The sequence below is a fragment of the Pithys albifrons genome, chromosome 1 (genome assembly GCF_047495875.1).
Source record: "Pithys albifrons albifrons isolate INPA30051 chromosome 1, PitAlb_v1, whole genome shotgun sequence".
In the NCBI taxonomy this organism is placed as follows: Eukaryota; Metazoa; Chordata; class Aves; order Passeriformes; family Thamnophilidae; genus Pithys; species Pithys albifrons.
Window position 1 is genome coordinate 85,806,613 of NC_092458.1, and position 19,310 is coordinate 85,825,922.

General features: G+C 40.7%; 1 protein-coding gene across 1 annotated transcript in view; it reads left to right on the top strand.

The window, feature by feature from the left end:
• The window catches only part of TEAD4 (TEA domain transcription factor 4), a 40,040-nt gene that overhangs the window by 19,812 nt on the left and 918 nt on the right, over positions 1–19,310 (top strand). The window contains exons 4-10 of the mRNA XM_071571867.1: positions 1,830–1,964; positions 2,795–2,838; positions 5,018–5,073; positions 5,817–5,947; positions 6,895–7,068; positions 15,732–15,872; positions 17,268–17,420. Coding sequence (XP_071427968.1) covers positions 1,830–1,964; positions 2,795–2,838; positions 5,018–5,073; positions 5,817–5,947; positions 6,895–7,068; positions 15,732–15,872; positions 17,268–17,420 — 834 coding nt within the window. The remainder of the gene's footprint in view (positions 1–1,829; positions 1,965–2,794; positions 2,839–5,017; positions 5,074–5,816; positions 5,948–6,894; positions 7,069–15,731; positions 15,873–17,267; positions 17,421–19,310) is intronic.

Here is a 19,310-nt window from a genome sequence, read left to right on the forward strand (position 1 = left end):
TAACAGATAGAGATGGGAAATAGGGTAAAGCTTGAAGAAAAATCTATTCCCTAAAGTCAGTAGGTTTTCCATGTCCTGGGTGGCTGATACGTGTCCATGTATTAAGGAAAAAGTGCAAAATTGTGGTATTATTATTATTATTATTATTATTATTATTATTATTATTATTACAAAAAAAAGAAAATACAAACATTGCAAATGTTTGGTAAAAGTTTTTATTGGATTTTTTGTTTGTTGGTTGTTTAGTTTGTTTTTTGTACTGAAAACGTGAAATGAATACAGAGTGTTACCTGAAACAGAAGGGAGATTCCTTTTAAAAAACATGCTTTTTCCTGCAGTGTGTCAGGCATTTAAACAAAACAGGAAAACACAACAGGGGTTAACAGGTAAAATTAATTTTGCTTTCCTTTTAACTTTAATATCTCCACAAGTAAATTGCCCCATAAACTCTTATATAAACTCAGACAATTTTTCCAGTGAGAAAGCAAGGGAAGGGAAAAAACCCTTTTTTCCTATGGCAACTGGGAAATGGTCCTCATTTATGTTTTGAAAAAAAAACAAAAAAATTCCCTTAAAAATGTAGGTAAGCTTTGAATTATTCCTTAAAGCATCATTTAAACTGGATTCTGAAGAGCTTTCCAATAGCTTTGGAGAATATTAGGAACTTTCTTACCAACTTAAATGTTTCCCTTTTGTTCACTTAAATAGTACTAACAGGAGTAACAGATGCTCTAAAAAAAAGAAGATATATACATTTTGCCTGTTCCTACTGATCATTCCACTTGAACATTAGCATTTATTCTTGAAGTTTCTTTATGCCTCCTCCACATGATTTTTTTGTTTTTGATGCATTAGAATCCCTGGACTTCAAATTTTAGAAAACTAGATAAATTGAAAGGGTTAGAGAGAATGGGACTCAAGGGTGAGAACTTACTGCAGGTCAATAAATGCAAGTATGAAGTGAGAATTCCTGAAAAGGATGGCAAGAGAGTACCTCCTTCAGCAGTCCCTACAACCTATGAATTCTTCTGTGCCATTGCCATTGTAATTACAACTGCACAGATAAATGTGGAGTGTTTGAAGGATGAGGATTAATTGTAGGGGATGTAGGAGGAAAGGCTGAATGTGGGGAAGTGCTTCTGTTTGTCTATTTATTCCTTGGAAGAACAAATGAAGAATGCTATCTGTTTTATGCATACATCAATCTCACTAGTTGGTGCGCTGTCATTGTCTGTAAAAATGTGTGTAAATCCACAGTTCTGTTAAAATGAAAAAGGGAATGTCCTTGCATATGTGCCCTGGAGATTACTAAGGTTTCAAGTTTCTCTAGAGATGGGAATAAAATTTTCCATTCTACCTGGTACTATTGCAGTCTCAAATTAAGGTAGTCTTTTTTTGCAGCGATGATGACAATGTGTTTTTGTGAGCTTGTCTTCAGAGGAATTTTTTTTTATAATAAAGAATCTTTCCCATTAAATAGTCCTACCAATTAATAATACACAAGAGTTAACTAGGGTGGTATTGACCACAACAAAACACTTTTCAGCTATGTGGCTGAAAGCTATGGAATGAATAAATGCTTAACAGTCTTTAAACCAGCATTTCAGAAAGGATGATTTATCACCTCTGAAGCTATAGTAATAAGTGAAAGACTTACATGATTTTCAGAGTTCTTAGGACTATTATTGGTGAATTTGCTGCCCAGGTTTTCAGAAGTGCTTTTTCCCTATAAAGAAGCTGGTGAGAATACTCGTTATATGCCATTAGAGTAGGCAACTTGTTAATCATTATAATAATCTTGATTTTTTTGTTTCTACTCTTACCCATAGGATCAGGCAGCTAAAGATAAAGCCATGCAGAGTATGGCTACAATGTCATCTGCACAGATTATCTCTGCAACTGCCTTCCATAGTAAAATGGCCTTGCCTGGTCTCCCACGACCAGCCTACCCTGCTGTTTCTGGGGTGAGTGAATCAGTGTCTTGGTGGAGTTTGGCTGAAGACTTTTGAGTATTTGAAAGTGTGTTGGAACATGCTCAGGAAAATCCTGAGAACATCAGACAGAATGGGTCAAAAGGCATTGTCTTTGTAGAATAAATCTGTCATATGGCTTCGACAGTGTGGGTCTGAGTCTTTGCTCACACTGACGTAAAATAATTGTTTCACTATATATGTTTCTTAATGATACAAGTAAGAGAACAATCATTTCCTTTGGCTTTTCATTTACCTGAAATGTTTTTAGGCATCTGTATCACTTTCTTAGTATAGGATCTTGTTGAATTAAAACAGTTGAGACCATCCTGACCCTTTCTCAAAATTGTAATTCCCAAGCTCATCCTGAGTGGTTATATCACAAACAGATGGCCCTTACACAAGATCCTTAATGAGGAAGCCCTGTCAGCATCCCCTAAATTATGATTTGGGCCCAGTGAGCTTTTGCTGAGCATTGGTATCTGCCAAAATATTTCCCAGCTCTCCTAGGGAAGATGGTCCTTTCAAGCGAGTGAGTATCATTAAAGTTTTGGAGCTGGAGGCACAAGGTACATGAACAATATTTAACATTAGAGAGTGCTATCAGTTTCTTGCATGTCAGCAGTAGTAGTGTGCAGAAAGAAAGCAAAGGTGAGTCAGTACCTCCATAAGAATGAAACCAGAAATGTAGAGAGAAGAAATACAACTCAGTCACATCTTTAAAAGTCTGTGTTCTTACAGTTTATTTCCTCAGAAAGGAACAAGCCTTGCTTTTTATCTCTGTTCAAAGAGTGATGACTTTTTGTCTGTATGTTGTTTTGTAGTTTTGGCAAGGAGCTTTGACAGGACAAGCTGGATCTTCCCAAGAGTAAGTATTCCTTCATGTGAGCACCCAAATCATATGCTTCTGCTGCTTTCTCTGCTACCTGAGGAACGCCATTAGCTATTACAAGATCTATAAAACACTAAGATAATGTAGTAAGGCAAATGCCTTGACTGTGGACCTGAGACTTAATGCCCAGGGTTGAAGATAAACTTGAGAGTCATGAAAGAATCTTAAATAGATGAAACCCTGTGTCTTCATATTGTACCTTCAACATGGGTTACATGCCTTACCAATCCCCATGACTCAGGCAGCCTGAAATGGGTTATTTTAGAGAGCTGCTGAATGTGGGAGCCTGCTAGAGGTGAGGGTATTGCAGCTCCATGCTCCCATATTCCACCAGTAGCAACGCTGAGCATGTGTCCCCAGTAGGCACACACACAAGTGTGCACACACATTGCACACACAAATTCCTGTACACATGTCTGGCCACTCAGAACAGCACAGACAACACTCAGCACTCCAGCAAATACAGCACCTGCTCATTCTGTCCTATCTGGCTGATGAGGATGAAGGTGTGTTAGTGGGAAATAAACATGCCCTGTGGTCCCATGCAACAGCTGCCCCTGAATCCCTTGTATCCCTGTGTGCTGGCACACAGGCCAGTGAGCCCCAGAGGCTTCTCACTCACACACACAAACACGTGGCCATAAACACACAGACAAACACACACTGGATCTCTCCAGTAGCTGGGCTTAGAAACACAGTCCACCCAGTAGTTGCATCTTCTCTTTCTCAGATGTGCCTCCCACAAACACTCACACAGACTCATCTTTCAGTTGACCTACAGACTCCAAAGTCTTTCTGTCATTTGGCCTAAACCTCTTGGTGCCTCTGAAAGCACTCTTACCCCCAGAGACACACAGAACTGACTCCCAAACCATCTACTTGCTGTCTAGTCTGGGTCATAATCTCTAGTGATCACACCCTCACTTGCTGTTGCCGTTCCAGAAACAGTCACACATAACTGAGAGCTCTCATGAAGGAAAACAATTAGAATTCAGTGTGAAGATAGGAAAGACTGCACTGACAAGGTGTGGGGCATGCACAGACAACTGGCACCTTTTATTGGCATGTTCTCCCTAAACATTCTCATAATGACTCTTGCACAATCCCAAAATGCTCTTGCCTTGCAATCCTAACTTGTCCCATACCACCTAGGCAGTAACCCCCCTCAGTTTACAGGGTGCCTGGTTTGTGAGACTCCTCAACTGGCTATCTAGGTCGGTTTCACAGCTGGAGACGAGCCTTTGATGCGCTGATGATTCACTAGACTTTTAAGGGCCTGAGTGCAGTTGGCCGGAATGTAATTCAGGTTGCTCTGCTTGTTGTTGTTTCCCTGAGCTCCTTTGTTTGTAAAGAGGCACCCTTTTTATCACATAACCTACCAGGAGCAATTTAAGCCAAATTTAAGAACAAGCAGCTGAAAGGGTGCATGTTCTTCACCCAAGCCATGTGTTCTTGCTCTTTTGTGATGCTGTTGCTAATGTTTGTAGAGCAGATGAGAAAACAGATACTAAAAAAAATATCTCATGGGGAAAATGTATAGTAAAAGAGTGGAAGCTATCCCAGGAGAAATAAAAAATGGTATTTATACCTTTAGCTAGAAAGCGAACATGGAAGCATCAGTGTGAGAGGTTCTTTCAAAGTCTGAAGGTTCTGCTACCCTGCTGTCAGATGATGTCTCCAGATCTTCATTTTTCTTGCAGTAGTGTAAAAAAAATGGAGCTGAGCTGTCTTGAAAGCTGTTGTGGGTGTTGAATGTCTCTAAATTTGGGTCTAGAAGTCTGAGAGGCATCGAGCCCAGACCTATATCCACCTGCATAACTTTAGTACTATTTGTAGTTGAAAGAAAAGGATAAATAAATGGGCACTAGTGTATTAAGAGGCTGATAAAAGGATCTCTGGAAAACAAATCTAGAGTGAGACACTGCTGAACACCTGCAGGGAAATATTAATCAGTCCAATCCTGGCCCCTTACTGTTTTTTGAGTCTTTCCCCATGACCCTCTTTTGCCTACACAGAAAGATAATTTCCAAAAGACACTTATGCCACTTTTTCCCTCAGGAGAAATACTTGATCTAATCTGTGGAAACAGCTGGTCAAAAATACATGGTTTTGTTTGTTTTTTTTATTGACCACCTCTTTTTGTGTACTTCTGTAGTGTGAAACCTTTTTCTCAACAACCTTATGCTGTACAGCCTCCGCTTCCATTACCAGGTAGGTAAGGAAATGTAATATTTTTGAAATTATATTCTAAATTCAGAAACAGCCAACACTGTTAAAAGTTTGAAATTTAAGTAAAGGAAATTACTTATTGAAGCATTTCAGTGAGCCAAAATTTAGTTTTTTATGATTTCCTCTTATTACCATTCTTTTGCTGAGAGAGCTGAATCTTTTTAATATTGTTATCTTTTACAAAACTTTTTCCCCCTGTTTTTTATTGGTTGTGTTGGTGGATTTTTCCCCTCCTGTTCAGCAGAAGATAAAAGTTTACATATCTCTGCTGCTCTTCCACCATACTCTTGTTCTAGACCACTTCTTTCCATCATAGCATGATTGCCTTCCTAATTTCTCAGTAAGTGGAATAACAAATGTCTTTTCCTTCTCAGCTTCCCTGTTTTGAGAGCTTAATGGTGACGCTTCATTCTGATACTACATAGTTTATTTCACTGCTCCTGTAGGGCTTGATCTAGGTCCTCTTAAAATTGCTGAACATGTTTTCTCTGGTGTCAAAACCAGGTAGATTGTCTTTTATGTCATTATCTACCCTGATAGTGCTGTCTTAGCAGATTAAGAAGACATTTAGAGCAGAGGTAGACTGAAGACCTTATGAATGATATTTTTGCATGATGAATGAAGTTATAAGAAAATATAATGAGTCGACTTTGACAGTAGGCGCTCTATTGGAAAGCTATTACAAACTTTTCCTAAATTTTGTTACATAAATCCTGTGTGTTTAGGGTTTGAGTCTCCTGCCGGCCTCTCGCCTTCCCCATCAGCACCAGCTTGGCAAGGACGAAGGGTTGCTAGCTCCAAACTTTGGATGTTAGAATTCTCTGCATTCTTGGAACAACAACAAGACCAAGACACGGTAAGAAATACACCTGAATTCCACCCCTCATTAATTTTTGGTCTTCAGGTAGCTGCTGTTCCTCATGGATATGTTACACTACTCTATGTGTATGGAAATATTTGCTTCATTGCTCTTCAGAGAATAGAAAGCCATCTTTGGGAAACACCACAAATCCTTCTCTTATAGGACAGATAGAGATAGAGCCAACTCTGTGCAATGTGCTTCTGGTCTCCCTGTTCAGGGTCAGGAATGTGCACACACCAGAGCTCAAGGCACTGAGGTCATAAGCCCCTGCTGGCCTATTCTAGTTGTCCTGTTCAGCCTTGTAAGATACACTGCAACAGAGAACCCAAAATCAGATGATAGTAAGATCACATAAAGCCACTTATTTCTCTGGTGTGCTAGCAACTTAAGTTTGGGGCAACTGGGATGAATTTGCATCAATGTGTTTCCACAGTGCCATCTGTAAAATAGAAGATTTGCCTGTCTCACTAAATCCTGTGGTACTACACCTTGAGATACACTTTGATGATGGGCTGAGATAGGAAAGTACAGAAAAGGTAAAATTATTTGGCTGGTCCCTTGCTGTGGAACTTCAGGCTCTTAATAGGACAGAAGCATTGGTGTTTGACTGAGTGACCTGTCACAGGTAACACTTTGTATCTCAGGTTATTTCAGACTATATAGCAGCAGCATGAGGCAATGCCTTAGGAGTGAATATAGGAAGAAAAGAAACAATGATAATGTTTCAGAGTAGGAAGAAGCACGGATGTATTGATAGGAAGGAAAGAACAGCATGAGCTGGTATTAACAGAGAGATTTCTGTTAATTTTTCCTGTGCTTTTAGAAAATGCTGTCAAATCTTCAGTGACTTCCAGCAGTCTTCTGTGATGAACACTAAATGTTCAAATGTACTGAATGGTACTGAACAACTTTCTAATTCCATGTTTTTCCTCTTCTTGCAGTATAACAAACACCTGTTTGTGCACATTGGGCAGTCAAGTCCCAGCTACAATGACCCCTACCTCGAGGCAGTGGATATCCGGCAGATCTATGACAAGTTCCCTGAGAAAAAAGGGGGCCTGAAGGAGCTCTTTGAAAGGGGGCCAGCTAATGCCTTCTTCCTTGTCAAATTCTGGGTAAGAAAAGGACCCTTATTAGGGTCTCCATTTGCTCTGAAGTTTCCACTTTAAAAGCAGTGACCTCGTTAGGTGCCTCTCAGTGGTTTTTCCCCTGTGCAAGCAACTTCATAAACCATGACCATCACTGGACATCTTTCTCTAACTGCACTAGGCACACTTCTTGGCCTGCAGCAAGATGTATCTTTTACATTGTCATCTGTAGAGTTGTTTTTGACTACTGTCCAGAGATTGTATTTGCTAATGGTGACTTGGGCCCTTTAGAATTTTTATTTATGTATAAGTAAGGAATTCAGAGGCAGTTATTCTCTGCAGACTCATATGTGTTCACTTCTCTCAGTGTTGTGTAACCTCTCAATCAGAAGCAGTATTTTTCCATATCTTCTCCTGTCTCATTAGCTGCATTTTGGATTTTTCAAGTACTAATAATTTACAGATGCATGTTTACTGCTGGCACTAGGACAGACAAAAGATAAGAGAGACATATAATGAAATTGGACTATGCTGATAATATATTACTGAAATGATTTCTGGTAAGTTGGCAGAAATCAGCCTGGCAAAAGCTGACTTACTCAATTTGGATTTTTGTGATTTAGCTGAAATTTGCAAAAGCTGTGCCACTGTGCTTCAGGGTACAAACAAAATAGCTTTGGTGACTGATATTATCATAAGTATTACAAAATTAAAAATAATAGCATCTTGGGGCAGTTGCATGCTAGATGACTGAAGGAATGTGTAATGGGATTTGGAGCCTTGAGTTTACTGCTTGTAAGTCAACCTCAGGTCAGAAATGAGATGATGAGAAATGAGCTTTCATATCTCATATTCTTCATACAAACTGGTGCTAGAAAGCCTCCTAACTGGTGCTTTCAGAAGGAAAAATTAAGTGCCTTGAGATGCAACTTCCCAGCTGTCCCAAGCTGGTTTCTTTCCAGGAATGATTGGAGAATGTTGGCTGGGAGTCTGCTGCTCAGGTGTCTGTGCCTAGAATGTTGATTCCCCGTAATTCTTGGAGACAATTTTACTATTTCCAGACTCTGTTCTTCTGAGCTGGGTCCCTCTTGGGATTAGCCTCTGTCAAAGTACACTGAAGCCTGCTTGGGAAGGTGAAAACAAAAGGTGACAAATCAACTCTGTTCTGCCTCAGAGAGACAGCAGCACCTTGCTGAGAATTGGATCCTCTGGCAGGGGACCTTTGAAAGGTAGTGATTACCTTCTGTGCTTAGGAAGTTTCAGGAACTGAAAGGAACAGCTTAGGAGATGTTACATAGAGAGAACAAAACACTTTAAAATCCTTTACTTGAAGAGAGAGAAATCATCATGAAATTGTGATATGGTGGAACTGCAATTTTATTTATCAAAACTGACCATGCTTTTTTTGCTTTTGTGGTTCACTTTGGGGATTGTGATAATTTCTTTTTTAGTATTAGAAGGATAGATGTGGCCTATGCATCATGTTAGACCAACCTATATCAGGCTTTTGAAAGATTTACTAGGTGGGATGTCATTAAGTTGGAATCTCTCTGGGCCCATGTGAGGTATTTGGTGTTCAGAGAGTATCAACTCACTGGAATTTGGACAAAGAGATGTGACACAGCATTTGAAACACCTGTACTCCAATGTGCAATTCTGCATTTGTAAGGACAGTAATATTTCTGGGCTTGGTGTAATATTTTGACATTCTGATTCTTCTTTTGGTACCCTTGCATTGTTGAATCCCATCTGGAGTAACATTGTATTTTATTGGTGGCAACATTACAGGTTGTCATTTAGAAATAAGCAAAGTTTACAAATCAAGTCATTGGTTGAATGGAAGCCTCTAAGGCTTTCAAGAAATAAATGAGTAAACACTTTTCACAGATAAGGCAATGTGATTTAAAAAAAATTAACAGAAGAAAACTAGATTTCAGCAGAAAATTTTATATCCCTCTGCATTTTTATAACTGTAGCAGTATGTGCTAGGGTAGCTTTTCATCTTACTGCCTGGTAGCTCTGGATAACTCTACAAATATACTAGTGATGTTCAAAGATGTATTGGATAAAGCAACCACTACACGGTTGAATTTATAGAATCACTTTAGGATAAAAATATTATCCAGAGTCAAATTACTGATAACCTTAAACTTAGTGAGTAGAATTAAATACTGGGAGGAGTGTTTTGAAACATGAAGATAAGATTGATTTTTCAAAGGTTCTGAGTTGAAGTTGTGGTTGCTGGTGACAAAGACTTTAAAAATCAAGGAATTAATAAGTTGGGTTTCTATATACGCAGTTTTAGGCTTAAAGAACCAACCTTATACTCAAACCTGCCATTGCTGCACTAAGCATTGAATATACCAGTTGATCTGTTGTGCACCAGAAGCCCTAACTCCATAATCACCAGGGTTGGAGTTTCTTGACATCACTGGTAGCACTTGGAATCTTGTATGACTGAGAAAGAAATGTTCACTGTTTGTTCACTGGTGCTTTATTTATACAATAGCTAAAAGTTGATTAGTTTGAAACATAAGCAGTGTTTGCAATTCTTCCTTGATTTTGGCACTGAAAATTTGGTACAATGAACTAACTCTTGGACTTGCATTGGCAGGTTGTGTATATGACATCTGTGTGACATTTCTCTGTGCTCCAAGTGCATTCTAGCACATGACAATGAATGTGAGACATTAGCCTCCCAACACATGGGCAGTGGCAGCTCTGCTCTTTTCCAGTGTAATATTATCTCAACCACCTGTTACTTGCTTCTCCCTGTGAACTCCTCCTATATGCATCGTTATTAATAGTTTGGGCAAGAGGCGTTTTCGGGGCTTTGCACATTAGAGGAATAGTGCACTTGCATCTTAAAGCTTTTGGTAGTTGTGAGACTCTGGATGGAGGGCAGAAGGAAAATGACAAACCAGGATTTTAGGAGAGGCAGTACTTTGTACAGAGTAGCCACATGCAGAGGAGTGGATCAGGGGAATTTTGTGGGAGACCTGTCCTGCCAATATACGTAGTAATTTCTTCTCAGTGATAGACAAGCTGAACCAGTCAAATCACTGAGTGATTTTCTTCCAGCTAAATATATTATACTTCTGTGGAAGATGCTGCAGGGGTGGCCTGGAGACTGATGTTCTGCACTTGGCTTCTCTCCTGTTGCAAGCAAATCCAGTCAAAAAAGCAGCACTGCAAATTTCCCTTGGCACCCTGCCTTGCCCACTATATGACTTCAGTCCTGACCTGGCAGATACTGTTTGGAGAGCAAGGAGGTGGCAATTTTGTCCCTATGTCTATTCTGTCCTTGGTATTCCTTCTGAGGCAGCAAACAAGACAGCAGCTAACAACAGAGGTTTTTATGATCTTTGCACACACTGATTTCATCTGCCATCACCAGCACCACCTTATGGTGCTGCCTTATGTAAGGGGACTCTGCCAATGGCCCTTCTTTCACCAAAGTTATTCCGCATAGTGTTCAACAGTATAGAGATTGCTGGCTGCAAAAAGCAGATTGAAAACAAAATTGCTGAGTGAATCTATCTTCTGGGTGTCAAAATTGCACAATCCTGCTGGGCTAGCTAAATCACAGCTCCCCATACTGTTAGTAAGGCTAACTTTGACTAGCTTGAGAACTCTTCCCTTCCCTCTTTTTTGAAGGTCTGAAGCTGCAGTGCCTCAAGTTTGGACTGTTCTTTAAAGAATTGTTCAGCATATGCCTTTCCATTGACCACATGGTACCTGTGTCAAGATACCAGCAAGCTATTGTTTCTCATGGCATTTAATGCCATTTGGACTCTTGTCTAATCATTGCTTTTCAAAGCCTCAGATAAACTGAAGGCCAGTTCTCAAAGGCCACATTTCCCTTCGTGAAGAATTTCAAAGAACTTTTGAATCACAGGCCCATCCTAGTGGGAATGAGGCCTTTCTCAAAATCAGTTGTGAAACTCACTCCCACCAAAGAACAGACAAAAATTTTGGTTTAATATGTGGTTAGGACAGTGCACAGTGTCATCTTTTCTGTAGTTCTTTCTTGGGGTTGCAGAAGTTACTTGATACACTCAGAACTGTTTTGCTGAGGGACTCAGACCACCTAAGATTAAAAAAAAAAAGATAAGTAATACCAACATGTTGAGGGATACTATGCTTTTCCCTGAACAAATCTCTTCTCTGTCATCTAGAAATCTTGTCTTGTAGGTATTTAAGAGTTCTGCTTACTTCTCTGGAAAGGAGAAGATCTCAGGTGTTGCCCTCAAAACAGGTAGATCACTCTTGCATGCAGTATGTAGATCTCTGAGACGTGCTGCATCACAGATACCTCAGTGATTATAGTTTCACCATGTTGGGAATTCATCAGGGAGGTTATGGATAAGTGTGTCATCTGTGCTGAGCTTGCACAGTAAGTTGAATACATCCCAGATGTGTCAGATCGCTGTTACGCCAGAGTGTGCACAGGTTTGTGCATCTGTAAATTCTTGGACAGAAAGCAAGAATCTTGAGTTTGTCAGATAAAGTGGTATGGTCCAGCTGGTGGCTCATAACTCAGATTTAGCTTGTAACATGCCTCATCAATTTGATTGTCTACCTTTGTCCTTAAAGAGATGGAGAATAGCTGTTTGACTACTGGACACCAACCAACAGCCTAAATGCTGCTGCTGCCCCTGCCACAGGCCTGCCCTGCTGCTAGCAGTGGCTGGTAGGAGTCTGGGGAGCAAGGCAGCTCAGCCTCCTCAGTGAGAATTTCCTAAATTCTGCCTATGTCTCCTTTGGCTGCATGGGTTGGGGTAAGGAATTTATTCAAGAGTTATTTAATTTGTTGTTGGACATATTAGTGCATTTGCCAATGAAGAGCTGAAGCACCTGGAATCTAGTCACATCCAGTTATGTATTAATCATGTCCAGGCATTCCCAGACTGTAAAGTGAAGATTAACCTTGCTGCTTGATGGAGAGCTGGAAAGATGAATTTCCTTTGAACCACGGTTGCTGTTATTCCCTTGCATCTTTGAGGGATGAAATGTTCTGGGCAGAGTAAATCAGACCTTACTGTGCTCATCCCAGGATTGGATGCACTTTGACACAAGGTTTTCTTTAGAGAAAGAAACTCTGAAAAGTGAAAAGAAAGGGAGAGTATTTTCCCAAAAGCAGCAATGTGTCTCTAGTCCTGATGGCCTAGGTGTGGTGGGGAGCTCATAGGAATCTAGGCATGAAGGCCACAGCATTTTTAGAAATTAGGTTAAATGCAGTAGCTCTTTTGGCCATCAGAGACCTCAGGGTGTGCAATAAGACCTTGTTCTCATGCAATCCTGAGAAGTTTAACTGAATCCATTCATGAATTACCTCAGTGTGCAGTTGACATTTAGTAACTAGTATAGCTATGGCAGATAATAGTGTTCTTCCTCAATTTTCTGCCCCATCTCTCTTCAAGTGGTAATCATCTCCACAGCAGGGAAAGCTAACAGATTGGAGTTCCACTCCTGAGCAGTTCTTTGGTCTCATCTTCATGTACATCATTGCCATTTTCAGTTTGCATGAATAAACTAGGTTGATGTGTGTGCTAAATAATCTCTGGTATGGGGGCAGTACCTTCCTTGAGAGGGTGGGAACCAGTAATTAAATGAGCTGTAACTGCAAAGCCAGTAGGATGTGTCTGGAGTGCTGCAGCTCCATTCTCCTTGCAGACATGAACTGCAAGCTGTTATTGTCATTCCCTGGAGTTGCTGAAATTCCGTGTGTATATTTATGATCTGAGATTTTCAGAGGTGACAGGTGTTAGGTATGCAGCTCTTGATGACTGACCACCTTCTGTCTGACAATCCTAGCCTGTAATATGGAACAAGCTTTAGAATAAAAGGTGCTGTGTAAATGTCAGGGAGTTCCAACATGATTCCAATTGCTTCACTGCAACAGGGCTTCCAGGAGTGTCATTGTACATAATATCAATGAGTGGTGAGGACTCCTTAATTCAAATAGTATTACCACAGTTTTTCCTACTGCCAAATGGTTTAATGTTGATAATTTAGTTGTTAATTGGCTATGAAATTCTAGTCCTGCCTTTTGATGGGGGACTTTTCAAATTGTGGAAGCACTCAGAGTGGCTTCTTGGAGCTAATGAAGCTTTCCTCATGAAGTGGAATTAGCCCCTTTCTGCTTTTCCTTATATTGACTCCATTTATTTTTTAATTTCCCAGTAAGTCTTTAGGAGAATGTAACCTTAACTTTACTGGCAAGACCATGAAAATGTCTGGTTCTGCAGTGAGACTCTGCTATGTTTATGTAGCAATGGTCTGACCAAGCCTCTGTAGCCTTGACCCTTTGCTCTTTTTGACTCAGTGGGAGAACTTCTTTGGAAAAGTGAAATTGTGTCCATACATTGTGTTTATCACTTCCATGGGAAATAGCTGAAAAATATTGTGAAGGACTCTTAGTCTAGTTCCTTTTTGGATAAGAAAAGGAATTAATCTTTATTCAGACAGTCAGAGTGTGGGTGAAATAAACAATTCAGTTAGTTGCATTGACATGGAAACGAGTATTACAGTTCTGCAGTACAGTATAGCAGTAACTCAATAAAACCTAGACCAGAATAGAATAGTGCTGCTGTTCTCTAATACATGTACATTTCTGGTACAAAGAAAGTAGCTGCATAACTGTAGTTATTTGATTTGATGTCAAGGTCTTCAGCATGACCATAGTAATTCACTTGACATCCTGAATTATGATGGAGTCTGTAATGCCTATGCCCTGTCTTACCAGGTAAAGCTAGCCTGGATTTGCCCACATAGGCTACTGCAGTGTAGGCAGACCATTGGAGCATAAGACTTTGTTACAGTCATTTAGGGGGTATGACAATGTACAAAGCTGTTGTTTCCAAGTTTTATGCTGTTAAGAGCCCTATGAGCAGAGTGAAAGCTATGTCCATCCCTAATGCTGCCAGCATAGATATGAAGATAGGAACATTCTGATGTCTTGTCTGGACAATTACTGTTTGATGGCAGCAGTTAGTGAGTGTTGTTGCACAGAGATGGTCTGGCCTGACTGTCTAGGGACAAAACTTTTAACTCAAAAAGAGTGAAACAAAGTGTGGCTTCTAGCAGGTTACTAGTAACTGCTGTAGTTATGCAAACCCAGCATTCACTAGAAGACGCAGTCCTGTCTTCTGCTTTTTCTATTGCTGCTCATCCTCTCAACACACGTTCTTTGTTTGAACACACACAACTGCTTCTGAATCAGGCCAAGGAACTGACCCCTCTGAAAAGTAGCTGAGCAATTCCTCAGTGAGTGTTGTAATGCAGCTACAGAAACGTGTGTCAGTACAGGAGGAATGGGGAAGCACAGACTACTCTGGAACAGTGAGACTGCTCTCTTTGTGTCAGGACCAGCCTGGCATGATCAAACTACAACTCTGGAGTGCATTTCTCAAAAGACTCAAGACAACCTGAGTAGGTGTTGCTATCAAACAAAATGGGCAATCTTTGTGTCCTTAGTTTTTGTGGTTTGCACAAAGGCAGCAGCAAGATCATGTGTCTACAAGTGGGGAGAAAGCTTGACTGGCACTTTCTAGATTGACTTAAACCTTTTGTGAAGTTGCTGCTTAAGACAACTAAGCTAACAGAGACAGAGAAGAGATAGGTATTTTGCATGGAAAAGAAAGGGGCACATTCATTATTGTGGTCCAGTTCCAATGCTATTTTGTGTCCTAAGTGCTGCTGTAGGTATCAAATAAAAAAACCCTTCACTGACATTGGCTAAGAAAACCATCCTAGAATAGCATCTAATGCTGTCCTATTTGCACTATATCCACTGTAGCAGGAACACACTTTCTTCAATTTCCTCTTCCCCTTGGTTCATCTGGAACAATAAAATAGTCTGAAGTAGCCTGTGGGAAGTGATCCTGATGTAAACTGGCACCTGGGTTTGGGGAGCACAGAGAAGCTCTACCCTTTCAGTTTTGAAAGGGAGGAAGCTGAGCTAGGCATTCCCACACACCCCTTGTGTTTCCAGAGCTTAAGGGAACCACCTCTTCTTTTCATATCTGTGGTTCGAATGACCCCTGGTGGAAGCTTCCAATAGCCAGGATTTTTAGGAGTTAGGAGGCTTTGGTTGGCCAACCGCAGGCAGCCACATTTGAAAACTGAGGCTGCTAATGGAGATGGGTTTGCATTCAGGTGAAACTGGGCTAGATCCATCAGCAACCTACATTCCTTGTTGTACCCTGTCTATTTACACAGTACCTGAGCCTAATGTATGTGTGCGCGTGTACTCACACGTTCCTTTTCTCTGCTATTTTCCCTTACTTTCGTACATACCTAGGAGGGAAAACACTTTCTTGCTGTTGCTTTACCCCTGTTTTCCTTTCTTAGTGAGGCAGCCCAGTCTAGCCTGTCTGTTGCACTGCTCTGACTCTGCAGTGCCTCCTGTCTGCTCTACATGCTTTGTGAGTACCTCCAAGCTGTGTCATATCCTTTTAATGGTAAGAGGATATTCCAACATGTGTGCAAATCCCCATCACCATTTTTTGAATGGGATTCTACTGTATACTCTTCAGATTCCCCCATTTGCTTGATGTACATTGATCTGCTTAAGGAGCTTGGGTCACTCCAATACTTTACTATCTATGCAAGGTAATGCTGATAAAATGCCACAACCATCTATTGATAACCATCTGATTTTTTTACCCCTTTTTTTTTTTTGGCAGGCTGATTTGAATACCAATATTGAAGATGAATCCAGGTCTTTCTATGGTGTTTCCAGCCAATATGAGAGCCCAGAAAACATGGTCATTACCTGTTCCACCAAAGTGTGTTCCTTTGGAAAGCAGGTGGTAGAGAAAGTAGAGGTAAGAAGCAGACACCTGGGTGCAAGGCTCTCCCTGGTTGCTATTTTGTCACTTTAAGTATTTGCATCCTGCATATATCACAAGGTAAAATACATTCCATGCTTCTTGTCAGGGAGGTGGATGCTACAGATTGTTATTTCTGAGACATGCAGGTGTAAGATCACTCCAGCCCCTGCTACATGCCTTGTCTTAGGACTTCATGGAAGTTTTGGTAGAGTTTGTTACTTTTTCCTTAAATCTCAGTTTCTGAAGACACGTAAATAAGTAAGACTCTTAACTTGATGCTTCTTTTTTAGGGAAGCAAAGGAAAGCTAGGAAATATAGACCCTTGCTTTGTAGTCCAGAAAGGTGAAAACAAATAGGCAACACCTCACTTTCATTAGTGTTTTAAACAGATAATTTATAGACTATAGCCATTAATTAACTCTAATAATTTACAGACTGTAGTGTTATGGTTTTATGAGACTTAGAGCTTGTACACTTACAGCTTATGCTGAAAAATTATTTATAGGTCTGGCATTTAAGAAATTCTTGCTGATGTCACATTCAGCCGCAAAGAGAGCTGCTTTGACATCCTTCCTGCTGCTGTAAATTCAGGAGAAGCAGCTTTGTGCAGAACACCAGGTGTTCTTGTGTCAGCAGTCAGTTCAAGCTGCATTCCTTCCCCTAGACCCATCTCGAGTCATGTGACAGACGTGCCTGAAGTCCAGTTAAGTATTTGCAGATGGGATAGGTAGGCCCAAGGACAGTGTTGTGCTGCACGGGAATGGAGGCCAAGCTCCTGGGGTGAAAGTAACAGGCATTTAAGGGTCTGCTGTGAAATGATAGAATCAGCTTCTGTTCAAAGGAACGTGAAATATACAGGAGCTAAGATGTGAATGTGAACAAAAGAACCCTCTGTGTAACACTAGCCACACCCTCTCCCAAGGTGGGAAGCAGAGATACTGTTTTCTCTCTCAGGTACCAGAACACTTTAGTCTTTTCCAGCTGAAATTGTATCCTGAACATACAATTACCATCATTAGTAGAAGCTTCCTGGTCTTGCTAAAGCAGTAATGCTTAACTTTTTCCATTTATTCACACCTAATGTTTTTCCAGTAGAGATGCAGACCATAGTATAGGTGAGAATCGGTCTGTTCCTCTTAGTTACCTCTCACAGCTCCTTGATGGTTTGCTGCTTGTAAGCCGGAACACAGTGTTCTAAAGAAAAAAGAAATCAAGCTGAAGAAATTGACTCTCAAGGGGACTGATCTTGTTGCAAAGTACTATAGTTACTGATAGTAAAATTAGTTGAAATTGCCATTGTAATTTTTCTGTTCTGAATCCTTGTCTGTGATTAATGTTATTAATGTACCAACATAACCCCACATGGCCCTTTTGTGTTTTGCATTGCAGACAGAGTATGCACGCTATGAAAATGGACACTATTCCTATCGCATTCACCGTTCCCCTCTCTGTGAATACATGATAAACTTCATTCATAAACTCAAGCACCTTCCTGAGAAGTACATGATGAACAGTGTGCTGGAGAACTTTACTATCTTACAGGTGGGACTTTCAACTGTTTTTGTTGCAACTTGGCAATACCTAAGCCCCATGCAGGAGTTCACTGTTGTGAGTCAAAGCAGATTTCCTTTTACAGCTCAGCATCTAATTGAACTTAGTATCTCTCATGGCTATTGCGCTTCAAGACCATTTATGGAGCTCTAGAGGTAGTAGCTCATGCAGAGAAACAGCAAAAGAATTTGAAAGACCTGAGTAAGGGAGGAAGAAGAAAAATGAAGAGAGAGTTGATGAGGCAGTGAGATAAATGAAGGAGAATGATGAAAAAGACAGTGAAGGAAACGCTTATTTCAATATTGGACAAACGTTGAAGTCCTTTCTGTGCCCTGGCCCTTTTTGCAAGGTAGAAAACCCACAAGAGCACTGCTGAGCGGCTATAAAACTGTTTATGGGAAGAGTTCTTCACTTCCCAGATGGGGGAAAAAAGTAGTTTCCTCAGGACAATCCTGGACCCGGAAAGAATATGGAGGGATGGAAACAAATAGGCATGTCATGATACCCTCATGAATCACTGCAGCCTCTAGGCAGGGCAGTACTACAAGACTACAGCAACTAGATTTGCATTAGTGTTTTGTTATGCCAGGAGCATTTCCAAACTCAGATGCAGCCTAAATTTGGGAAGAGGGCAGACAGCTTAAAACATGAATTTTTCTAATGGACTGAATTATGTGTTCACCTCTATAAGAGGCATCACAGATCTTCCCCCAGAGAACCTGAGGCTGGGTAAGTAGAAGAGATGTTAGCAGCTGCATGAGAGAATAGAAATCAAGTGGTCTTCATTCATTCTCTGGACACCCTGGAGAACTTCAGGTGACTAATTTCACTGCTCTGTGGCTCAGATACATCATCTATGTAATACAAGGTTAATAATATACCTCACAGGGCTCTGGGAATTTTAGGAAGTTTATTCTTTCATGAACAAAGATTTTAAACATCTGAGAGAAAGGAGGCCTATCAATACTGCAAGTTCTTTTAAATGAGCAAAAGAATGAAGGGGTCAGGGACAGAGATATGGAAGGCCTGTGTGTTGTAATCCATACTGAGGAACAATGTGACTGCTTTCTGTGTGATTTATTCCTCAGTCAGGCCAGCAGTTCCCAAAAATTTTATGAAAAAACTGACATATAGTTCCTCTGGGGCTTTATGTTTTGAGTAATCTCATGTCCTTCCCTCATCTTCTGTCATAGAGAAGCATGTCTCATGGGTGCTGGCACAGCCTTTTATACATTGCCTTGCAGTCCTGCTCCCTGAGCAGCAGGCTGAGCATTTTCCACTCTCCTCTGGGGAGCTGAAAAATGGATATTGCATGGCATGTTGCTAGTCCTCAGTCCCCACTACCAACTTCTGAGACCCTTCTAGACCCTTTTATGATCTTAGATACACCTAACCCCACAAGCATGATTTATCTTGTTTTGCTCATTGGTCTGGATATAGCACACCAAGACTTTAGTGCCCATTTTTCAGAAAAGGGTCTGGTGCCTTACCACACCAGGATGTGTATAACTCACTACAGCCTGCACAATGGAGGAGTTCAACTGCAAACCCAATCATGAAGTAAGAAAAGAAAACATAATAGACCAAAATCAGATTGCTAGAATTAATAAGCAAGTTTGACAACAATTATTTGCACAAGGACAATTGGGCTTTGGTACACTTCAAGCCTCCATCTGGAATGTTTTTCTTCTTCAGCTGAGTTGGTGCTACTGCTGATAAAAATCTGTTTCCTCCAGCAGGAGAGAACTTTAGCACAAACTCAATTCACAAGACTGTGCAAAGCAGTGGCACTAAGGGAAGCTGAGCTAGGAGCTCTGGGTGCAATATTTTGCTTGTCCCTGGCACCTAGTACATGATTCTGAAACTTGGACAACGCTGCTC